The sequence below is a fragment of the Scyliorhinus canicula genome, chromosome 9 (genome assembly GCF_902713615.1).
Source record: "Scyliorhinus canicula chromosome 9, sScyCan1.1, whole genome shotgun sequence".
In the NCBI taxonomy this organism is placed as follows: Eukaryota; Metazoa; Chordata; class Chondrichthyes; order Carcharhiniformes; family Scyliorhinidae; genus Scyliorhinus; species Scyliorhinus canicula.
The window spans coordinates 121,876,144-121,893,475 of NC_052154.1; the positions used below are offsets into that span (position 1 = coordinate 121,876,144).

Below are 17,332 nucleotides of genomic sequence, written 5' to 3' on the forward strand. Positions count from 1 at the left end.
GTTGAGGGAGTCAGGGAAGTGGAGGGGTCTGGTGCGGGGGGGGGAGGAGCACCGGGTATCGCTGTATGCAGACGACCTGCTGTTATATGTGGCGGACCCAGAGGGGGGAATGCCGGGGGTGATGGAACTGTTAGCGGAATTTGGGGGCTTCTCGGGCTATAAGCTGAACTTAGGAAAGAGCGAGGTATTTGTAGTGCACCCGGGAGATCAGGAGGAGGGAATTGGGAGGCTCCCCTTCAGGAGGGCAGTGAAGAGTTTCAGGTACCTGGGGGTGCAGGTGGCCAGGAGTTGGGGGGCTCTTCATAAGCTTAACTTCACCAGACTAGTGGAACAGATGGAGGAGGAATTTAAAAGGTGGGACATGGTGCCGCTATCGCTGGCGGGCAGAGTGCAATCCGTCAAAATGACGGTTCTCCCGAGGTTCTTGTTCCTCTTCCAGTGCTTGCCCATCTTTATCCCTAGGGCCTTTTTTAAAAGAGTGACCAGCAGCATCATGGGATTTGTTTGGGCGCATGGCACCCCAAGGGTGAAGAGGGTCTTCTTGGAGCGGAGTAGGGATGGGGGGGGGCTGGCGTTGCCCAACCTCTCGGGGTATTACTGGGCGGCCAACGTGTCGATGGTGCGTAAGTGGGTGATGGAGGGGGAGGGGGCAGCATGGAAACGGATGGAGAGAGCGTCCTGTGGGGATACAAGCCTGGGGGCCCTGGTAACGGCGCCGTGGCCGCTCCCTCCCACGAGGTATACCACGAGTCCGGTGGTGGCGGCTACCCTCAAGATTTGGGGGCAGTGGAGGCGACATAGGGGAGAAGTGGGGGGCTCGATGGAGGCTCCGTTAAGGGGGAACCATAGGTTCGTCCCGGGGAACATGGATGGGGGATTTTGGGGATGGTATAGAGCGGGCATTAGACAGCTGAAGGACCTGTTTATCGACGGAAGGTTTGCGAGCCTGGGGGAGTTGGAAGAGAAATTTGGGCTCCCGCCGGGAAACATGTTTAGATATCTGCAGGTAAAGGCATTTGCTAGACGGCAGGTGGAGGGATTCCCTGCGCTCCCCGCGAAGGGGGTGAGTGACAGGGTGCTGTCGGGGGTCTGGGTCGGGGAGGGGAAGATATCCGATATCTACAAGCTTATGCAGGAGAAGGAAGAGGCGTCAGTAGAGGAGCTGAAAACGAAGTGGGAGGGGGAACTGGGGGAACAGATCGAAGACGGGACATGGGCTGATGCCCTGGAGAGGGTAAATTCTTCCTCCTCGTGTGCGCGGCTTAGCCTCATCCAATTCAAGGTGCTGCATAGGGCCCACATGACTGGGACGAGGATGAATAGGTTCTTTGGGGGTGAAGATAGGTGTGCCAGGTGCTCGGGGAGTCCAGCGAACCATGCCCATATGTTCTGGGCATGCCCGGCATTGGAGGAGTTCTGGAAGGGGGTGGCGAGGACGGTGTCAAGGGTGGTGGGATCCAGGGTCAAGCCAGGATGGGGACTCGCGATCTTTGGGGTTGGGGTAGAGCCGGGAGTGCAGGAGGCGAAAGAGGCCGGTGTGCTGGCCTTTGCGTCCCTAGTAGCCCGGCGAAGGATTTTGCTACAGTGGAAGGACGCGAGGCCCCCAAGCGTGGAGACCTGGATCAATGACATGGCGGGCTTTATTAAGCTTGAGAAGGTTAAATTCGCCCTGAGAGGATCGGTGCAAGGGTTCTTTAAACGGTGGCAACCTTTCCTCGACTTTCTGGCTCAACGATAGGGCACTGGGACAGTAGCAGCAGCAACCCGGGGGGGGGGGGGGGGGGGGGGGTGGGGGGGGGGGGGGTGGGGGTGGGGGGGGGGGGGGGTGGGGGGGGGGGGGCGTTGATTATGTTAGCTTATTTTATTTAAATTTGATTTATCTAATTTTAATTTATGGTTAAGTTCTCTTGTTTGGGGGGGGGGTGGGGGAATGTGATACATGTGATGTTACGGTATGGGGGGAATTGTGGGTGTTATGGGGCTGTTAGTTGCATATCACTGCTTTTTGCTATACTTTTTGTTATATTTTCTGCAAAAAAAAATAAAAATAAAAAAAAAATAAAAAAAAAAACAATTGTGCCAAGCAGGACACGATTGCCATCGGCTTGCGAGCTTTCCCTAAGCTCTTCTTGTGGATCTCTGACAGGTTCTCCCACCAAGTATGTCCTATACCCCCGGGACCTGTTTCGTCATTGGCGCAGAATTAATTCCAAAGGGGCCATCCTTTCCCTTTGAGATATTTTCTGATCTCATCTTCCCATATGGCACACTGTCCTACTCTACTGGTCGCTGCGACCTCTAATTCCTGGAGGTTCATAAGGCATTCCATTGCCTTCATTGCCATCTTCTCTACCTAGGTTCTCTACTGAAAGTGGTGGTGTAAACATGGGTACGGCTTACGCTATTTTCCGGCCTACAAAACTCCCGACAGTTTTACGCAACAAAATCTCTCAGGTTTAACTTATATCCCTGTTAGTATGCATGAACACAGAACATAGAGAAATACAGCACAGAACAGGCCCTTCGGCCCACAATGTTGTGCCGAACTTTTGTCCTAGTTTAATCATAGTGTCCAAAATTCTATGATAATCTAAGGGCAATTTATCATGGCCAATCCACCCAACCTGCACATCTTTGGACTGTGGGAGGAAACCGGAGCACCCGGAGGAAACCCACGCACACACGGGGAGGATGTGCAGAATCCACACAGGCAGTGACCCAAGCCGAAATCGAACCTGGGACCCTGGAGCTGTGAAGCAATTGTGCTATCCACAATGCTACCGTGCTTCCCTTAAGAACAAATTAATCGGGTCACTGTCTGTGTGGAGTTTGCACATTCTCCCCGTGTTTGCGTGGGTTTCGCCCCCACAACCCAAAGATGTGCAGAGTAGGTGGATTGGCCACGCTAAAATTGCCCCTTAATTGGAAAATGAATTGGGTATTCTAAATTTTAAAAAAAAGAACAAATTAATCTACACTATATTATTCTACCATAATCCATGTACCTATCCAAAAGCCGCTTGAAGGTCCCTGTTTCCAACTCAACTACTTCCACAGGCAGTGCATTCCATGCCCCCACCTCTCTGGGTAAAGAACCTGCCTCTGACATTCCCCCCTATATCTTCCACCATTCACCTTAAATTTATGTCACCTTGTAATGGTTTGTTCCACCCGGGGAAAAAGTCTCTGACTGTCTACTTTATCTATTTCCCTGATCATCGTATAAACCTCTATCAAGTCGCCCCTCATCCTTCTCCGTTCTAATGAGAAAAGGCCTAGCACCCTCAACCTTTCCTCGTAAGACCTACTCTCCATTCCAGGCAACATCCTGGTAAATCTCCGTTGCACCTTTTCCAAAGCTTCCACATCCTTCCTAAAATGAGGCGACTAGAACTGCACACAGTACTCCAAATGTGGCCGTACCAAGGTTTTGTACAGCTGCATCATCACCTCACACTCTTAAACTCAATCCCTCTGTTAATGAACGCTAGGCCTTCTTCACAGCTCTATCCAATTGAGTGGCAACTTTCAAAGATCTATGAACATAGACCCCAAGATCTCTCTGCTCCTCTACATTGCCAAGGACCCTGCCATTAACCCTGTATTCCCCATTCATATTTGTCCTTCCAAAATGGACAACCTCACACTTGTCAGGGTTAAACGCCATCTGCCACTTCTCAGCCCAGCCCTGCATCCTATCTATGTCTCTTTGCAGCCAACAACAGCCCTCTCACTATCTCCAACTCCACCAATCTTCGTATCATCTGCAAATTTACTGACCCACCCTTCAACTCCCTCATCCAAGTCATTAATGAAAATCACAAACAGCTGAGGACCCAGAACTGATCCCTGCGGTACGCCACTGGTAACTGGGCTCCAGGCTGAATATTTGCCATCCACCACCACTCTCTGACTTCTATTGGTTAGCCAGTTCGTTATCCAACTGGCCAAATTTCCCAATATCCCATGCCTCCTTACTTTCTGCATAAGCCTACCATGGGGAACCTTATCAAATGCCTTACTAAAATCTATGTACACTACATCCACTGCTTTACCTTCATCCACATGCTTGGTCACCTCCTCAAAGAAGTCAATAAGACTTGTAAGGCAAGACCTACCCCTCACAAATCCGTGCTGACTATCCCTAATCAAGCAGTGTCTTTCCAGATGCTCAGAAATCCTATCCCTCAGTACCCTTTCCATTACTTTGCCAACCACCGAAGTAAGACTAACTGGCCTGTAATTCCCAGGGTTATCCCTATTCCCTTTTTTGAACAGGCGCACAACATTCGCCACTCTCCAATCCCCTGGTACCACCCCTGTTGACAGCGAGGACGAAAAGATCATTGCCAACGGCTCTGCAATTTCATTTCTTGCTTCCCATAGAATCCTTGGATATATCCCGTCAGGCCCGGGGGACTTGTCTATCCTCAAGTTTTTCAAAACGCCCAACACATCTTCCTTCCTAACAAGTATCTCCTCGAGCTTACCAGTCTGTTTCCCACTGTCCTCTCCAACAATATGGCCCCTCTCGTTTGTAAATACTGAAGAAAAGTACTCATTCAAGACCTCTCCTATCTCTTCAGACTCAATACACAATCTCCCGCTACTGTCCTTGATCGGACCTACCCTCGCTCTAGTCATTCTCATATTTCTCACATATGTGTAAAAGGCCTTGGGTTTTCCTTGATCCTACCCGCCAAAGATTTTTCCCAGATTTTTGCCAAAGATAGCTCTCCTAATCCCTTTCTTCAGTTCCCTCCTGGCTATCTTGTATCCCTCCAGCGCCCTGTCTGAACCTTGTTTCCTCAGCCTTACATAAGTCTCCTTCTTCCTCTCAACAAGACATTCAACCTCTCTTGTCAACCATGGTTCCCTCACTCGACCATCTCTTCCCTGCCTGACAGGGACATACACATCAAAGACATGTAGTACCTGTTCCTTGAACAAGTTCCACATTTCACTTGTGTCCTTCCCTGACAGCCTATGTTCCCAACTTCTACACTTCAATTCCTGTCTGACAGCATTGTATTTACCCTTCCCCCAATTGTAAACCATACCCTGTTGCACGCACCTATCCCTCTCCATTACTAAAGTGAAAGTCACAGAATTGTGGTCACTACCTCCAAAATGCTCCCCCACTAACAAATCTATCACCTGGCCTGGTTCATTACCAAGTACCAAATCCAATATGGCCTCCCCTCTGGTCGGACAATCTACATACTGTGTTAGAAAAGCTTCCTGGACACACTGCACAAACACCACCCCATCCAAACTATTTGATCTAAAGAGTTTCCACTCAATGTTTGGGAAGTTGAAGTCACCCATGACTACTACCCTGTGACTTCTGCACCTTTCCAAAATCTGTTTCCCAATCTGTTCCTCCACATCTCTGCTGATATTGGGGGGCCTATAGAAAACTCCCAACAAGGTGACTGCTCCTTTCCTATTTCTGACTTCAACCCATACTACCTCAGTAGGCAGATCCTCCTTGAACTGCCTTTCTGCCGCTGTTATACTATCTCTAATTAACAATGCCGCCCCCCCCCCCTCCCCCCCACCCCCCACCTCTCTTACCACTCTCCCTAATCTTGTTGAAACATCTATAACCAGGGACCTCCAACAACCATTTCTGCCCCTCTTCTATCCAAGTTTCCGTGATGGCCACCACATCGTAGTCCCAAGTACCGATCCATGCCTTACGTTCACCCACCTTATTCCTGATGCTTCTTGCGTTGAAGTATACACACTTCAACCCATCTTCTTGCTTGCAAGTACTCTCCTTTGTCAGTGTTACCTTCCCCACTGACTCACTACACGCTTTGGCATCCTGAATATCAGCTTCTTTAGTTGCTGGACTACAAATCCGGTTCCCATTCCCATGCCAAATTAGTTTAAATCCTCCTGAAGAGTATTAGAAAACCTCCCTCCCAAGATATTGGGGGCAGCAGGGTAGCATGGTGGTTAGCATAAATGCTTCACAGCCCCAGGGTCCCAGGTTCGATTCCCGGCTGGGTCACTGTCTGTGTGGAGTCTGCACGTCCTCCCCCTGTGTGCATGGGTTTCCTCCGGGTGCTCCGGTTTCCTCCCACAGTCCAAAGATGTGCGGGTTAGGTGGATTGGCCATGCTAAATTGCCCGTAGTGTCCTAATAAAAGTAGGGTTAAGGGGGAGGTTGTTGGGTTACGGGTATAGGGTGGATACATGGGTTTGAGTAGGGTGATCATGGCTCGGCACAACATTGAGGGCCGAAGGGCCTGTTCTGTGCTGTACTGTTCTATGTTCTATGTTCTATATTGGTGCCCCTCTGGTTCAGATGCAACCCGTCCTGCTTGTACAGGTCCCACCTTCCCCAGAATGCGCTCCAATTATCCAAATACCTGAAGCCCTCCCTCCTACACCATTCCTGCAGCCACGTGTTCAACTGCACTCTCTCCCTATTCCTAGCCTCGCTATCACGTGGCACCGGCAACAAACCAGACATGACAGACCATGACAACTCTGTCTGTCCTGGCCTTTAACTTCCAGCCTAATTCCCTAAACTGGTTTATTACCTCCACATCCCTTTTCCTACCTATGTCGTTGGTACCAATGTGCACCACGACTTCTGGCTGCTCACCCTCCCCCTTCAGGATCCTGAAGACACGATCCGAGACATCCCTGGCCCTCGCACCCGGGAGGCAACATACCTTCCGGGAGTCTCGCTCGCGACCACAGAATCTCTTATCTATTCCCCTAACCATTGAATCTCCTATTACTATTGCTTTTTTATTCTCCCCCCTTCCCTTCTGAGCCCCAGAGCCAGACTCAGTGCCAGAGACCTGGCCACTAGAGCCTTCCCCTGGTAGGTCATCCCCCCAACAGCATCCAAAACGGTCTACTTATTTTGAAGGGGAACGGCTACGAGGGATCCCTGCACTGTCTACCTGTTAGTTTTCTTTCCCCTGACTGTAACACAGCTACTCTTGTCCAGTACCTTGGGTGTGGCTACCTCCCTGTAACTCATCTCGATAACTCCGTCTGCCTCCTGGTAGATCCGAATTTCATCCAGCTCCAGTTCCCTAACACGGTCTCGGAGGAGCTGGAGTTGGGTGCACTTCCCGCAGGTATAGTCAGCGGGGACACCGGTTGTATCCCTCACCACCCACATCCTACAGGAGGAGCATGCAACTGCCCTGTGGACCAACTGGACCTCCGCCCTCCGACTCTGCTCCCAGTCAGCTGCACTCTGTAAACTCCTGGCTCCCTTCTCGCTCTTTGCGGAAATTAAATGAAAGTAGCACCTTGCTCCCTCCTCACCTAACTCCCTCAGTCACCAAACTCTGACTATAGCACTCAAATGCACCAAATTCAGCACTCAGCATGCATTAACACACTTCCGAATCTCGGAGGATTGATCAGTATTGTTCAAGATTACACTTGTGGTTTTTCTGTTTCTAATTGGATTCTCAATTCCAATTTGGGTTCTCTTGGAGTGGTTAGGCCTCTTCTAAATCAAGTCCCGTCAGAGGTCGACAGTAAATGTTGCTCGTTGTGTTCTCTCTTTAATTGGCTCTGTTTATAGCGGTTAATATGGTCGCCTTCCTTAATTCTAATTACTTTTGCTCAAGAGTCAGCAGGTATCTTTCGATACTGCCACAAGGTTCAAAACCGAATACTGATCAAAGACTCGATACATCAGTTAGTAAGTTCGAAATCAATGCTAATTTATTTACACACACAATCAATTATACTCATGCACAAAACTCTACCAACTAAACTATCACTACTGCTAAAGCCTATACTTAGCTTCGGGCGCCCACTCAGTCAGAGGAACAATGGCCATTGTCCGGTTCTGAGGCTGCTGGGGTCGAACTGGTACGGAATAGTAGCAAGGAGCGTCTGTCTCGTAGCGTGCATTGACTTTGGACTTACTTGTTCTGGTGCAGCTGCTAGGCAGGCCTCTCGTCGCTGAGAGCCAAGGCCAAGAGAGCGATTCTCTCTTGGGGGCTTCTTCTTATACCCAAAGGGGCTTCGGCGCTTTTGGGCGGGCCTTGAACTTGGTCCCAATTAATTGGACCGCATCTTGATCGTTCCTATCGATTTCCTCCAATAAAGGGGTGGCTGCCCTGATTGCTGGGCGGGCCCTAGGTGGCCGTTGGCCTGCTTTGTTCTCGTCTCCTCTGGCACCGACCGGGGTGTCTGCCTTAGTATCATTTACCTAAATGTTACTCTTTTGTCCCCGGAGTTGGCTCATTAGTATGGTAATGGCTTTGATGTATCGGTCTTGTCTGGGAGCTACAGCTCCAATCAACAGGCAAACCTTGCTCCAGCTTGCTTTCTCAGCATTGTCCATTTTCCCTGCATTCTTTGCAAAGTGTCCATTTTGTAATCGGGACGTGGCCATCCCAGATGGCCACACATTGTCTATATATAAACTTCTACAGATAGAAAGCATCCTATACGGCTGCATCACAGCCTGGTATGGCAACTGCTCGGTCCAAGATCACTAAAAACCGCAGACTGCGGTGAACTCAGCCCAACGCATCACACATTGATTCTGTAACCACTGCGCCGTCATGCCACCCTGCATTACCCTGAGAGATTCACCCTGGGATCAATAAATGAAATGCCTCTCACCTCAGTGCTGCTGTCATCTTCTCACAGCGAGTCCCTCTCCATGCTCCGGATTGCTGTCCATGAAAAGCTGCTTTGAATCCGTCCCCTTGTTTGGCCTGTGCACTCCTTGAAGAATTGTGCGGGGGCCACGTATAATTTGAGCGCATTGGCAATTTAATTGCCCTAATTAGAATTTAATTGCTGGCTTCCAGAAAGCGGGCAGGCTTCCGATCACCTTCCATATTGTTGCAGACTGGCGTCATGACATTGGATGCCGGACCCTGGGTCATGACATCTGATTTTATGGAGGAGCAGGAGTGACTGCCGCCCGATTCATCCCCCAGTGTAGAAATAGTTTGTGGATTTATGTGGTGTCCGGGCTTGTGGTTATACTGCTACGTTTAATTCTCATACTATCTGCAGCTTTTTCCACTCATTCCTTATGCAAACCAATTTTTTGTTCCTTTCTAGTCACGACATGTAGCCTGTTGCAGTGTGCTCCATTTCTCCTGGTTCCTGGTCATTTCTCGACTGAAGGAGAATAAATGTACCGTCCCCCTTGAGGGAACCCGATTATTCTCTTCTGTGGATCCCAACATAAAAGTGACCTTTCCACCTGGGGCAGTGAATGAATCTCGCAGTGTGAAAATGCAGGTGTGTGTATCATATTAAATATTACACCCTGGAAAGAAAGTATCTAACATCATCTCTGTCCAGTAAACAATGTTTTGTTTTCTGATTGTATTTACATCTGTTTTCTTGCTCGACCGGATACTTAAAATCCCCTTGAATTTACATACAGGTGTTACCAGTTGCCGTAGATGAATTACGCGAGCTCCTGAATGATCAGGACTCTGTTGCAAGTCCTTTGCTCTGTTTATCACAGAATGCAACCGACAACTTCCTAAAGCCAGTCAAGATTCAGCTTCCATTACCGAGTGGAGTCACAGGTCAGTGTTTTAATACCACTGCAGGGAATGGAGTGTAATTGGGAGATTAGGGGCGTGATTCTCTCATGCCACGACGTATGGGAGAATCGCTGTTCACGCCATTTTTTCTGGTGGCGCCGGTCCGACTCCGGCAGGCGATTCTCTGCTCCTCGCCATTTGCGGGGGCGGCCTGTGGGCAGCGAAAAGCGCTCTTTCACCTGGGGGGAGGGGGGGGCCTTTGATGGGGTCTGCCCATGATCGGGGCCCACCGATTGGCGGGCCGGCCTCTCCAGCCCCGACCCTACTTTATTATGCGGCCGGCCCCTGAACCCCTCCGCCATGTTGCATCGGGGCCGGTGCGCTGAGGAAGTCCCCCACATATGCGCGGATTGGCGCGGCCTAACTACAGATGTGCGGGTTGGCACGGCGCCCATTCGGCGCCGGGAAGGGAGGCTGGAGCAGCATGAACCGCTCCAGCGCCGTGGGGCCCAGAATCAATAGTCTCCATGCCCGTTTTGCACCGTCGTGAAGCGTGACGGCGTTCACGACGGCGCAAACACTCTGTCTCCATTTCGGAGAATTGCGCCCCTGGCGTATTATGGATGATAAGAGCTTTGTTTCATCTCTGAATCAAATTTAAATGCAACAATTTAAAAGAGACCTAGAAGGGTAGGCAGACAGCTCTTTGAAGGTGGCAGAACAAATTGAGAAAACAATTTTATTTATTAATCATGGGATGTTGTGATTGCCGATCCGTAATTGCCCTTATGAAAGTGGTGGCGAGCCGCCTTTTTGAAATGCTCATGTCCCGGCGGCGAAGACACTCCGACTGTGCTGTTAATAGTGAAGATCAGGATTTTTGCCCAGCCCCTGTGAAGGAATGATGCCAGAGTTTCAAACCTGGAAGGTGTGTGACTTGGCTAGGAATGTGAGGTGGCGGTACTCTTGAGTACCTGTTTCCCTTGTCCTGAGTGGTAGAGGTGCTGTTGAAGGAGTCTTGGCGAACTACCACAGTACATCTTTGTAAATGATACACACTGCTGCTGTTGTGTGTCAGTGGTGGAGGTAGTGAATGTTTCAGCTGATGGATGGGGTGCCTGCCAAGCAGGGTGCATCATCCTGTATGTCGAGCTTCTTGAGTGTTTTTGGAGCTGCACTCATCCAGGCAAGTGGAAAGAATTCCAGCACATTTCTGAGGCCTTAGAAGGCAGGAGGTGAGTCTCTCACTGCATGATACCCAACTCCTGACCTGTGTTGTAGCTATATTGTTTATGTGGCTAGTCTAGTTAAGTTTCTGGTTATTGGTGACCCTGAAAATGGTGGGAGATTTGATGATAGTAATGCCGTTGAATGTCAAGGGGAAGTGGATTAGACTCTCTCTAATGGCAGATGGTAGGTACGATCCTTGGCTTTATAAATAAAGGCATAGAGCACAAGCAATGAAGTTATGATAAACCTTACAAAATACTGGCTCGGCCACAGCTGGAGTATTTTGGCAATTATGGGCCCCACAATTTAGTAAGAATGTCAAGGACTCATTCAGAGTGGGGACAGGGGAGATTTCTTGGACTGATAGTAAGGATGGACGATTCTGCTTACACGGAGAGACAAGTGATACTGGGCTTGTTCTTCTTCAAACAGATACGGTAAGGGCAAAATTTATTGATGCTTTTAACATGGTTAAAGATTTCCTGTTAATGGCATAAATAGCACAGTCAGGTCACAGATCACACCCAGCTATCAGCCAAAAAGGTATTAACTGTTGTCTCACCCCATTTGGTAGCACAGTGGTTAGCACTGTTGCTTCACAGCACCAGGGACTCGGATTTGATTCCCAGCTTGGCTCACTGTAAGTGCGGAGTCTGAACGTTGTCCCCGTGTCTGTGTGGGTTTCCTCCGGGTGCTCCGGTTTCCTCCCACAAGTCCCTAAAGATGTGCTTCTTTGATGAATTGGACATTCTGAATTCTCCCTCAGTGTACCCAAACAGACCCTGGAGTGTGGCGACTAGGGGATTTTCACAGTAACTTCATTGCAGTATTAATGTAAGCCTAATTGTGACACTAATAAAGATTATTATTATTATTTAGGTGCCTAACTGGTCAAAGCAGGTTGCTATTTTAATCTCACAAAACAACTTCAGATAAATATACCAGTTTACTTTTCTCCAATTTTAGTTGAATGTGGCATTCTCAGGAATATTCCACAGACCTGTACAAACCTGGCTCAGTTTCTCAGTATTACTTATCTTATTTAGAAGCCGAGCATTCGGGAGCTTTGGGATTGGACATCTTGTCAGTTACTTGTATGGGACTAACGGTAACTACCATTAATTTCTACAATGTGGGTGACACGCCTTTTTAAAAACCTTTTTATCACCCTTTTGCTTTTCACTTTATCTTTCTTGCCAGAGGAATTATTTCACAGACCCCGGAAAGTCTCAATGGACCCCTGGGGTACCCCAATTTGAGAATCACTGGATAGACTTCTTCCAACTTGACCTTTATTGTTCTGGCTGTGTACTTCAGTTTTCAATTTGCTTTGTTAAATGGTATTTAGTGGTTAGAGATGAGCAGCAAGTCTACTAAAGCTCTGAGATCACTTTCAGCAGGAACCATAGCTGCTTCAGCACCATTCATTAAATGCTTATATTGAGCACTTTTTGCTTCCTACGTGTGGTTATCTGCATTGAATGCCGTCTACCTTTGACCTGCCTTCATGCATGATTTATCAAATTAATTTTCAAGTTCCCGAACGGACTCCTCATGGTTGGCATTTTGTGCAGAAAATTATTAGGTGACCTTTGGAGGCAAAAGAGTACGGTTATCTCGTTGTTGTGGCACTGGATTAGCAACCCAGAGGTGTGAGTTCAATTCCCATTTGGTTGTGAATCTGGTCATTTTCTTTAGATGGTATCAGAAAAATAACCATGACAACTGCCGGATTGTTAACAACCCAACAGATTCACTTGTTCTACAGTTAAGGGAGCCTCTCATTGCTATCAATTTAGTCTACCTGTCCCCCTTCAATGGATTGATTAGTACCCCTCCATATTCAATATCGCTTTCAGGAAACCAAGGGAAGCAAATACATTGAATGTACTCTTAGCCGGGACTTCATTGTTCTCCGCCAAAGGTGGCTTGATGATACTTTAAACCACGCTAGCTGAGACTTGAAATACAAAGGTGGCAGACTGGGCCTATATTACGAGGTAAATGAATCAACACAAGTATAAATAATGAGGATTGGCTGAGAGGCTAGAAAACCATTAACTTGATAAAGCACCTGAACCCCAGAGAAAATATTGCTTTATTAACTACTCTGGCTCTCTAAGCTATGCCATCAATTTCACAATGTTTGTTTGCACAAGACAACAAGGTTTCAAGTGCTTTCAGTTTCAGCTGTTGAAACTTTAAACAGTCTAAATGATTGACACTTTTATTGGGCTGTACTAAAAAAGAGGGTTCTCTTTATAAAAGTGGAAAGTTATCAATGAATGACTGTTTTTGTTTTAAAGCTTCTTTTACACATTTAAAAAAAAATGAATTTAAAGTGCTCAATTCTTCTGTTTTCCAATTAAGGGGCAATTTAGCGTGGCCAATCCACCTACCCGCACATCGTTGGGTTGTGGGGGTGAGACCCATGCAGACACTGGGAGAATGTGCAAACTCCACGTGAACAGTGGCCGGGGACAGGATTGAACCCGGGTCCTCGGTGCCATGAGGTAGCAGTGCTAACCACTGCGCCAATGTGCCACCCTTCCTTTACACATCACTATAGGGTTCATTGTTCTATACAGTGTATAGTGAGTGAATGGGCATGCAAGCGCCATAGCCTGGCATGAGGAGCCAAAGGGGTTGTTTGGGGACGACATACCTTGGCATGGAATGCATGAGGTGCCAAAGGGGGTAGGTGGGGAACATCAATTGGTATGGGGGCATGAGGAAACCCTTTGGAATTTACCTTTCAAAAATGTTCCTTCATGCATACTATGATTCACCGTACTAATGTAAATATATTAATGGGTGCCCGCTGGATCATGCTGCATTTGTTTTGCACAATTCACTTGAAATTAGTCAAACCAAATGCAAAAATCATGAAATTTTGAGTGCACATTACTTCCAGCCTATTCGAATTTCCACCAATTTTGCACGGGTTTAACAAAACACTTGCTAGATGCCCATCTTATTTAAAATGTTTTATCCAAGGCATTTTTACATGTATACACAAAAAATCAGAAGAACAAAACAACTCAATAAACAACCACAACTACCTGCCCCCTGACACCAACACCCTACCACATCCTCCTTAAAGAAGTTGATAAATGGCGAACCCCTCTGACAACCCCCTCAGAGCGAATTTGGCCTTTTCCAGCTTCAGGAATTCTGCCAGGTCGCTCACCCATATTCCCAGTTTCAGGGCTCCAAGTCCCACTGCCCTAGCAAAATCCGTCTCCGAGCTAGCAGGGACACAAAGGCCAAAGCACCTCCTGACTTCCAGGTCTTCCAACACCCCAAATATTGCCACCTCTGGTCTCGGAACCACCTTCACACCCAACACCTCGGACATCACATTCGAGAACCCCCTGAGTCTTGGACACAGCCAGAACATATGGGCATGATTCGCATATCCACGTACTGCCCACACTTATCTTCACCCCACAAAGGACCTATTCATCCTTGTCACCGTCACATGAGCCCTATGCACCACCTTAAACTGGATGAGGCTTAACCTCGCATATGACAAGGATGCATTCACCTTCCACAAGGCCTCCACCCACGTCTCAGCCCCCATCTACCCTCCCAGCTCCTCCTCCTATTTACGCTTATTATCCTCCACCAGGGCTCCATACCACTCCATCAGTTCCTTATATATATATACCTCCCCTTCCCTTATCTCATCCTGAGATAGCACCTTGTCCTGCAACCCCAGGGGTGGCAGCTCAGGAAAGGACAGCACCTCTTTCCTCATGCAGTCTCGAACCTGCAGGTATCTAAAGCCATTCCCCTTTGGCAACACATACACTTCCTCCACGTCCTCCAGGCCCGAAGATTTTCCCCCTATAAAGAAATCCTCAAAGTGTTCTGTCCCGCCTGCTGCCATCCCCTAAACCTCGCACCCAGCGCCGCCAGTGCAAACCTATGGTTATCGCAGATTGGCTCCCACACCGAGGCACCGTCCAGCTCCAAATGTTGCATCCACTGTCCGCACACCCTTGGGGCCAACACCCCCAGTTTGGCTCGCAGAGTACCTGGGAGGCGACAACTGTAAAGGCGACAACGGCAAAGCCCTCAAAAACGTTGCCCACCACCCTGAACAGCAACTCCCCAGACCCCCCTTTCTGCCCTCTGGCATTGATCGGGGACACATCACTCTTTCCCATGTTTAATATGTATCCCAAAAATTGGTCAAGTTCCCTCAAAATCTCCACAATACCTCCCATGCTGCCCACCAGGTCCTGGATATACAATAACAGGTCATCGACATACAAGAGACCTTGTGTTCGATGCCTCTCCCGCTCTAATCCCTTGACGCCCTAAGCACCATTGCCAACGGCTCTATTGCCAAGGTGAAGAGCAACGGGAAGAGTGGGCACCCCTGCCTCATCCCGTGGTGGAGCTCAAAGTACCCTGAACTGACTCGGTTTGCCTCCACACTCGTAACCGACGCCTTGTATAGCAACTGGACCCAATCCACAAACCCCTGCCCAAGTCTGAACCGCCCAGCACCTCCAACAGATACACCCACTCCCGATCAAAAACCTTCTCTGCATCCATTGCCACCACTACCTCCATCTCCTGCCCCTCCGAAGGCATCATAATTACATTGAGTACTCGCCACATATTTACCAACAACTTCCTTCTCTTCACAAAACCTGTCTGATCCTCGCCTATCACCTCCAGCACACAGTCCTCAATTTGCGATGCCAACACCTTCAACAATAACTTGGCATCAACATTCAATAACAATTTTGGCTGGTACAACCCACACTGCACCGGATCCTTATCCTTCTTCAAAATCAGGGCGATGGAAGCCTGCGGCAATGTCGCGGGGAATTCCCCCCTCTCCCTCGCTTCATTAGACACCCTCACCAGCAGTGGCCCCAGGTCATCCCCAAACTTTTTATACGCGTGGTGGTTCAGGAGGCCGAGGGCAAGGAGGTTTCATACTTCTCTCACGTGCACCGGGAACTCATCTGCCCCGGAGCCTTCCCTCCTTGCATCGTCCCCATACCATCCATTACTTTCCTCAGCCCAATTCGGGCCCCCAGACACTGCATCAGCCCCTCCTCCACTTTGGGAAACTCTAACCCATCCAGGAACCGCGACATCCCCTCCTCCCGGCCGGTAGCTCCGATTTGTAGAGCCTCCTATATACGGTCTCAAACACCACATTCACCCCTTCGGGTCCATCATGGACTTACCCTTATCATCCCTAACTCTGCCGATCTCCCTCGCTGCCTCCAACTTCCTCAATTGATGGGCCAACATCCTGCTTACCTTTTCCCCGTACTCATACACTGGCCCTCTGTAACTGTCCCACCCCTGACCATCAACCCCCAAAGAATAACAAATAGCACACTCACCATCACTGCTCCCCCGCCCAGACCTGTCCCAAAATAACCACCCCCAGACTCTTAACAAAGCACAAAAAAACTCATCCCAGTTCATTGCCCCTCTTAAAGACCACCGCCTCCTCTCGCCTGTCAAAATAAAACTCCCGTTTCTGGAAAGTCACCCACAGTCGGGCAGAGTATAATACCCCAAGTTGCACCCCCTTCTCAAAGAGAGCAGCCTTAATTGGGTTGAACCCAGCACTCCTCTTCGCCGCCTCTACTCCCAGGTCTTGGCAGACCCGCCGTTTGCTTCCTTCCCAGGTACACCTCTTGGTCTGCCTCGCTAATCAAAGAATCTTTTCCTTATTCAAAAAGTGATGCAGCGGCAGCACCATAGAATTTACAGTGCAGAAGGAGGCCACTCGACCCATCGAGTATGCACCAGCCCTTGGAAAGAGCACGAAGCCCACACCCCCAGCCTATCCCCGTAATCCAGTGACCCCACCTAACATTTTGAACACTAAAGGGCAATTTAGCATGTCCAATCCACCTAACCTGCACATCCTTAGACTGTGGGAGGAAACCGGAGCACCCGGAGGAAAGCCACGCAGAGAACGTGCAGACTCCGCACAGACAGTGACCCAAGCCGGGAATCGAACCTTGGACCGTGGAGCTGTGAAGCGACAGTGCTAACCACTGTGCTACCGTGCCGCCTACACCATCAACCTTGGCGGCTCGCCCACCTGCGGCCTTCTCCTCAGTGCCAAGTGCAATCGGTCCACCTCGAGAGGACAATCAAAGGTCACCTCCCCCATCAACGTCTCCAGCATACTCACTTCATACACAGCGGCCTCTGCACCTTCAATGCCTTCAGGAACCCGACAATCCTCACATTTTGCCTCATGGAAACATTCTCCACCTTCTGTCTCAGCCTCTTCTGGCTTTCCCGCATCACTTCCTCCTCTGCCACCAACGAGGCCAAACGCTCTTTGTGCTCCCCCAACGCTTCCTCCACTTTCTGAATCGCACAGCCCTGGGACTCCAGCGTCTGCGCAACTCGCTCAATCCCAGATCTCAGCGGTTCCACCACCTTGGCCAGGCCTTCCAGGGCCTCTTTCCTCTGCTGCTGAAATTTGTTGTTCAAGAACCCCACCAGCTGCTCCGTCGACCACTGGGCGGGCAGCATAGTCCCCTTGCCCTCCATCATCTTTTCCTGTGGCGCACCACCAAGACTCTCCTGCTTCAACTGCTC

General features: G+C 49.2%; 1 protein-coding gene across 10 annotated transcripts in view; it reads left to right on the plus strand.

Annotated features, from left to right (window-relative positions):
- The window catches only part of pidd1 (p53-induced death domain protein 1), a 149,796-nt gene that overhangs the window by 63,653 nt on the left and 68,811 nt on the right, over window positions 1–17,332 (plus strand). For all 10 annotated transcript variants that reach the window (XM_038807484.1, XM_038807485.1, XM_038807482.1 and 7 more), the window contains 2 exons: window positions 9,069–9,251; window positions 9,400–9,547. In XM_038807484.1, coding sequence (XP_038663412.1) covers window positions 9,069–9,251; window positions 9,400–9,547 — 331 coding nt within the window. The remainder of the gene's footprint in view (window positions 1–9,068; window positions 9,252–9,399; window positions 9,548–17,332) is intronic.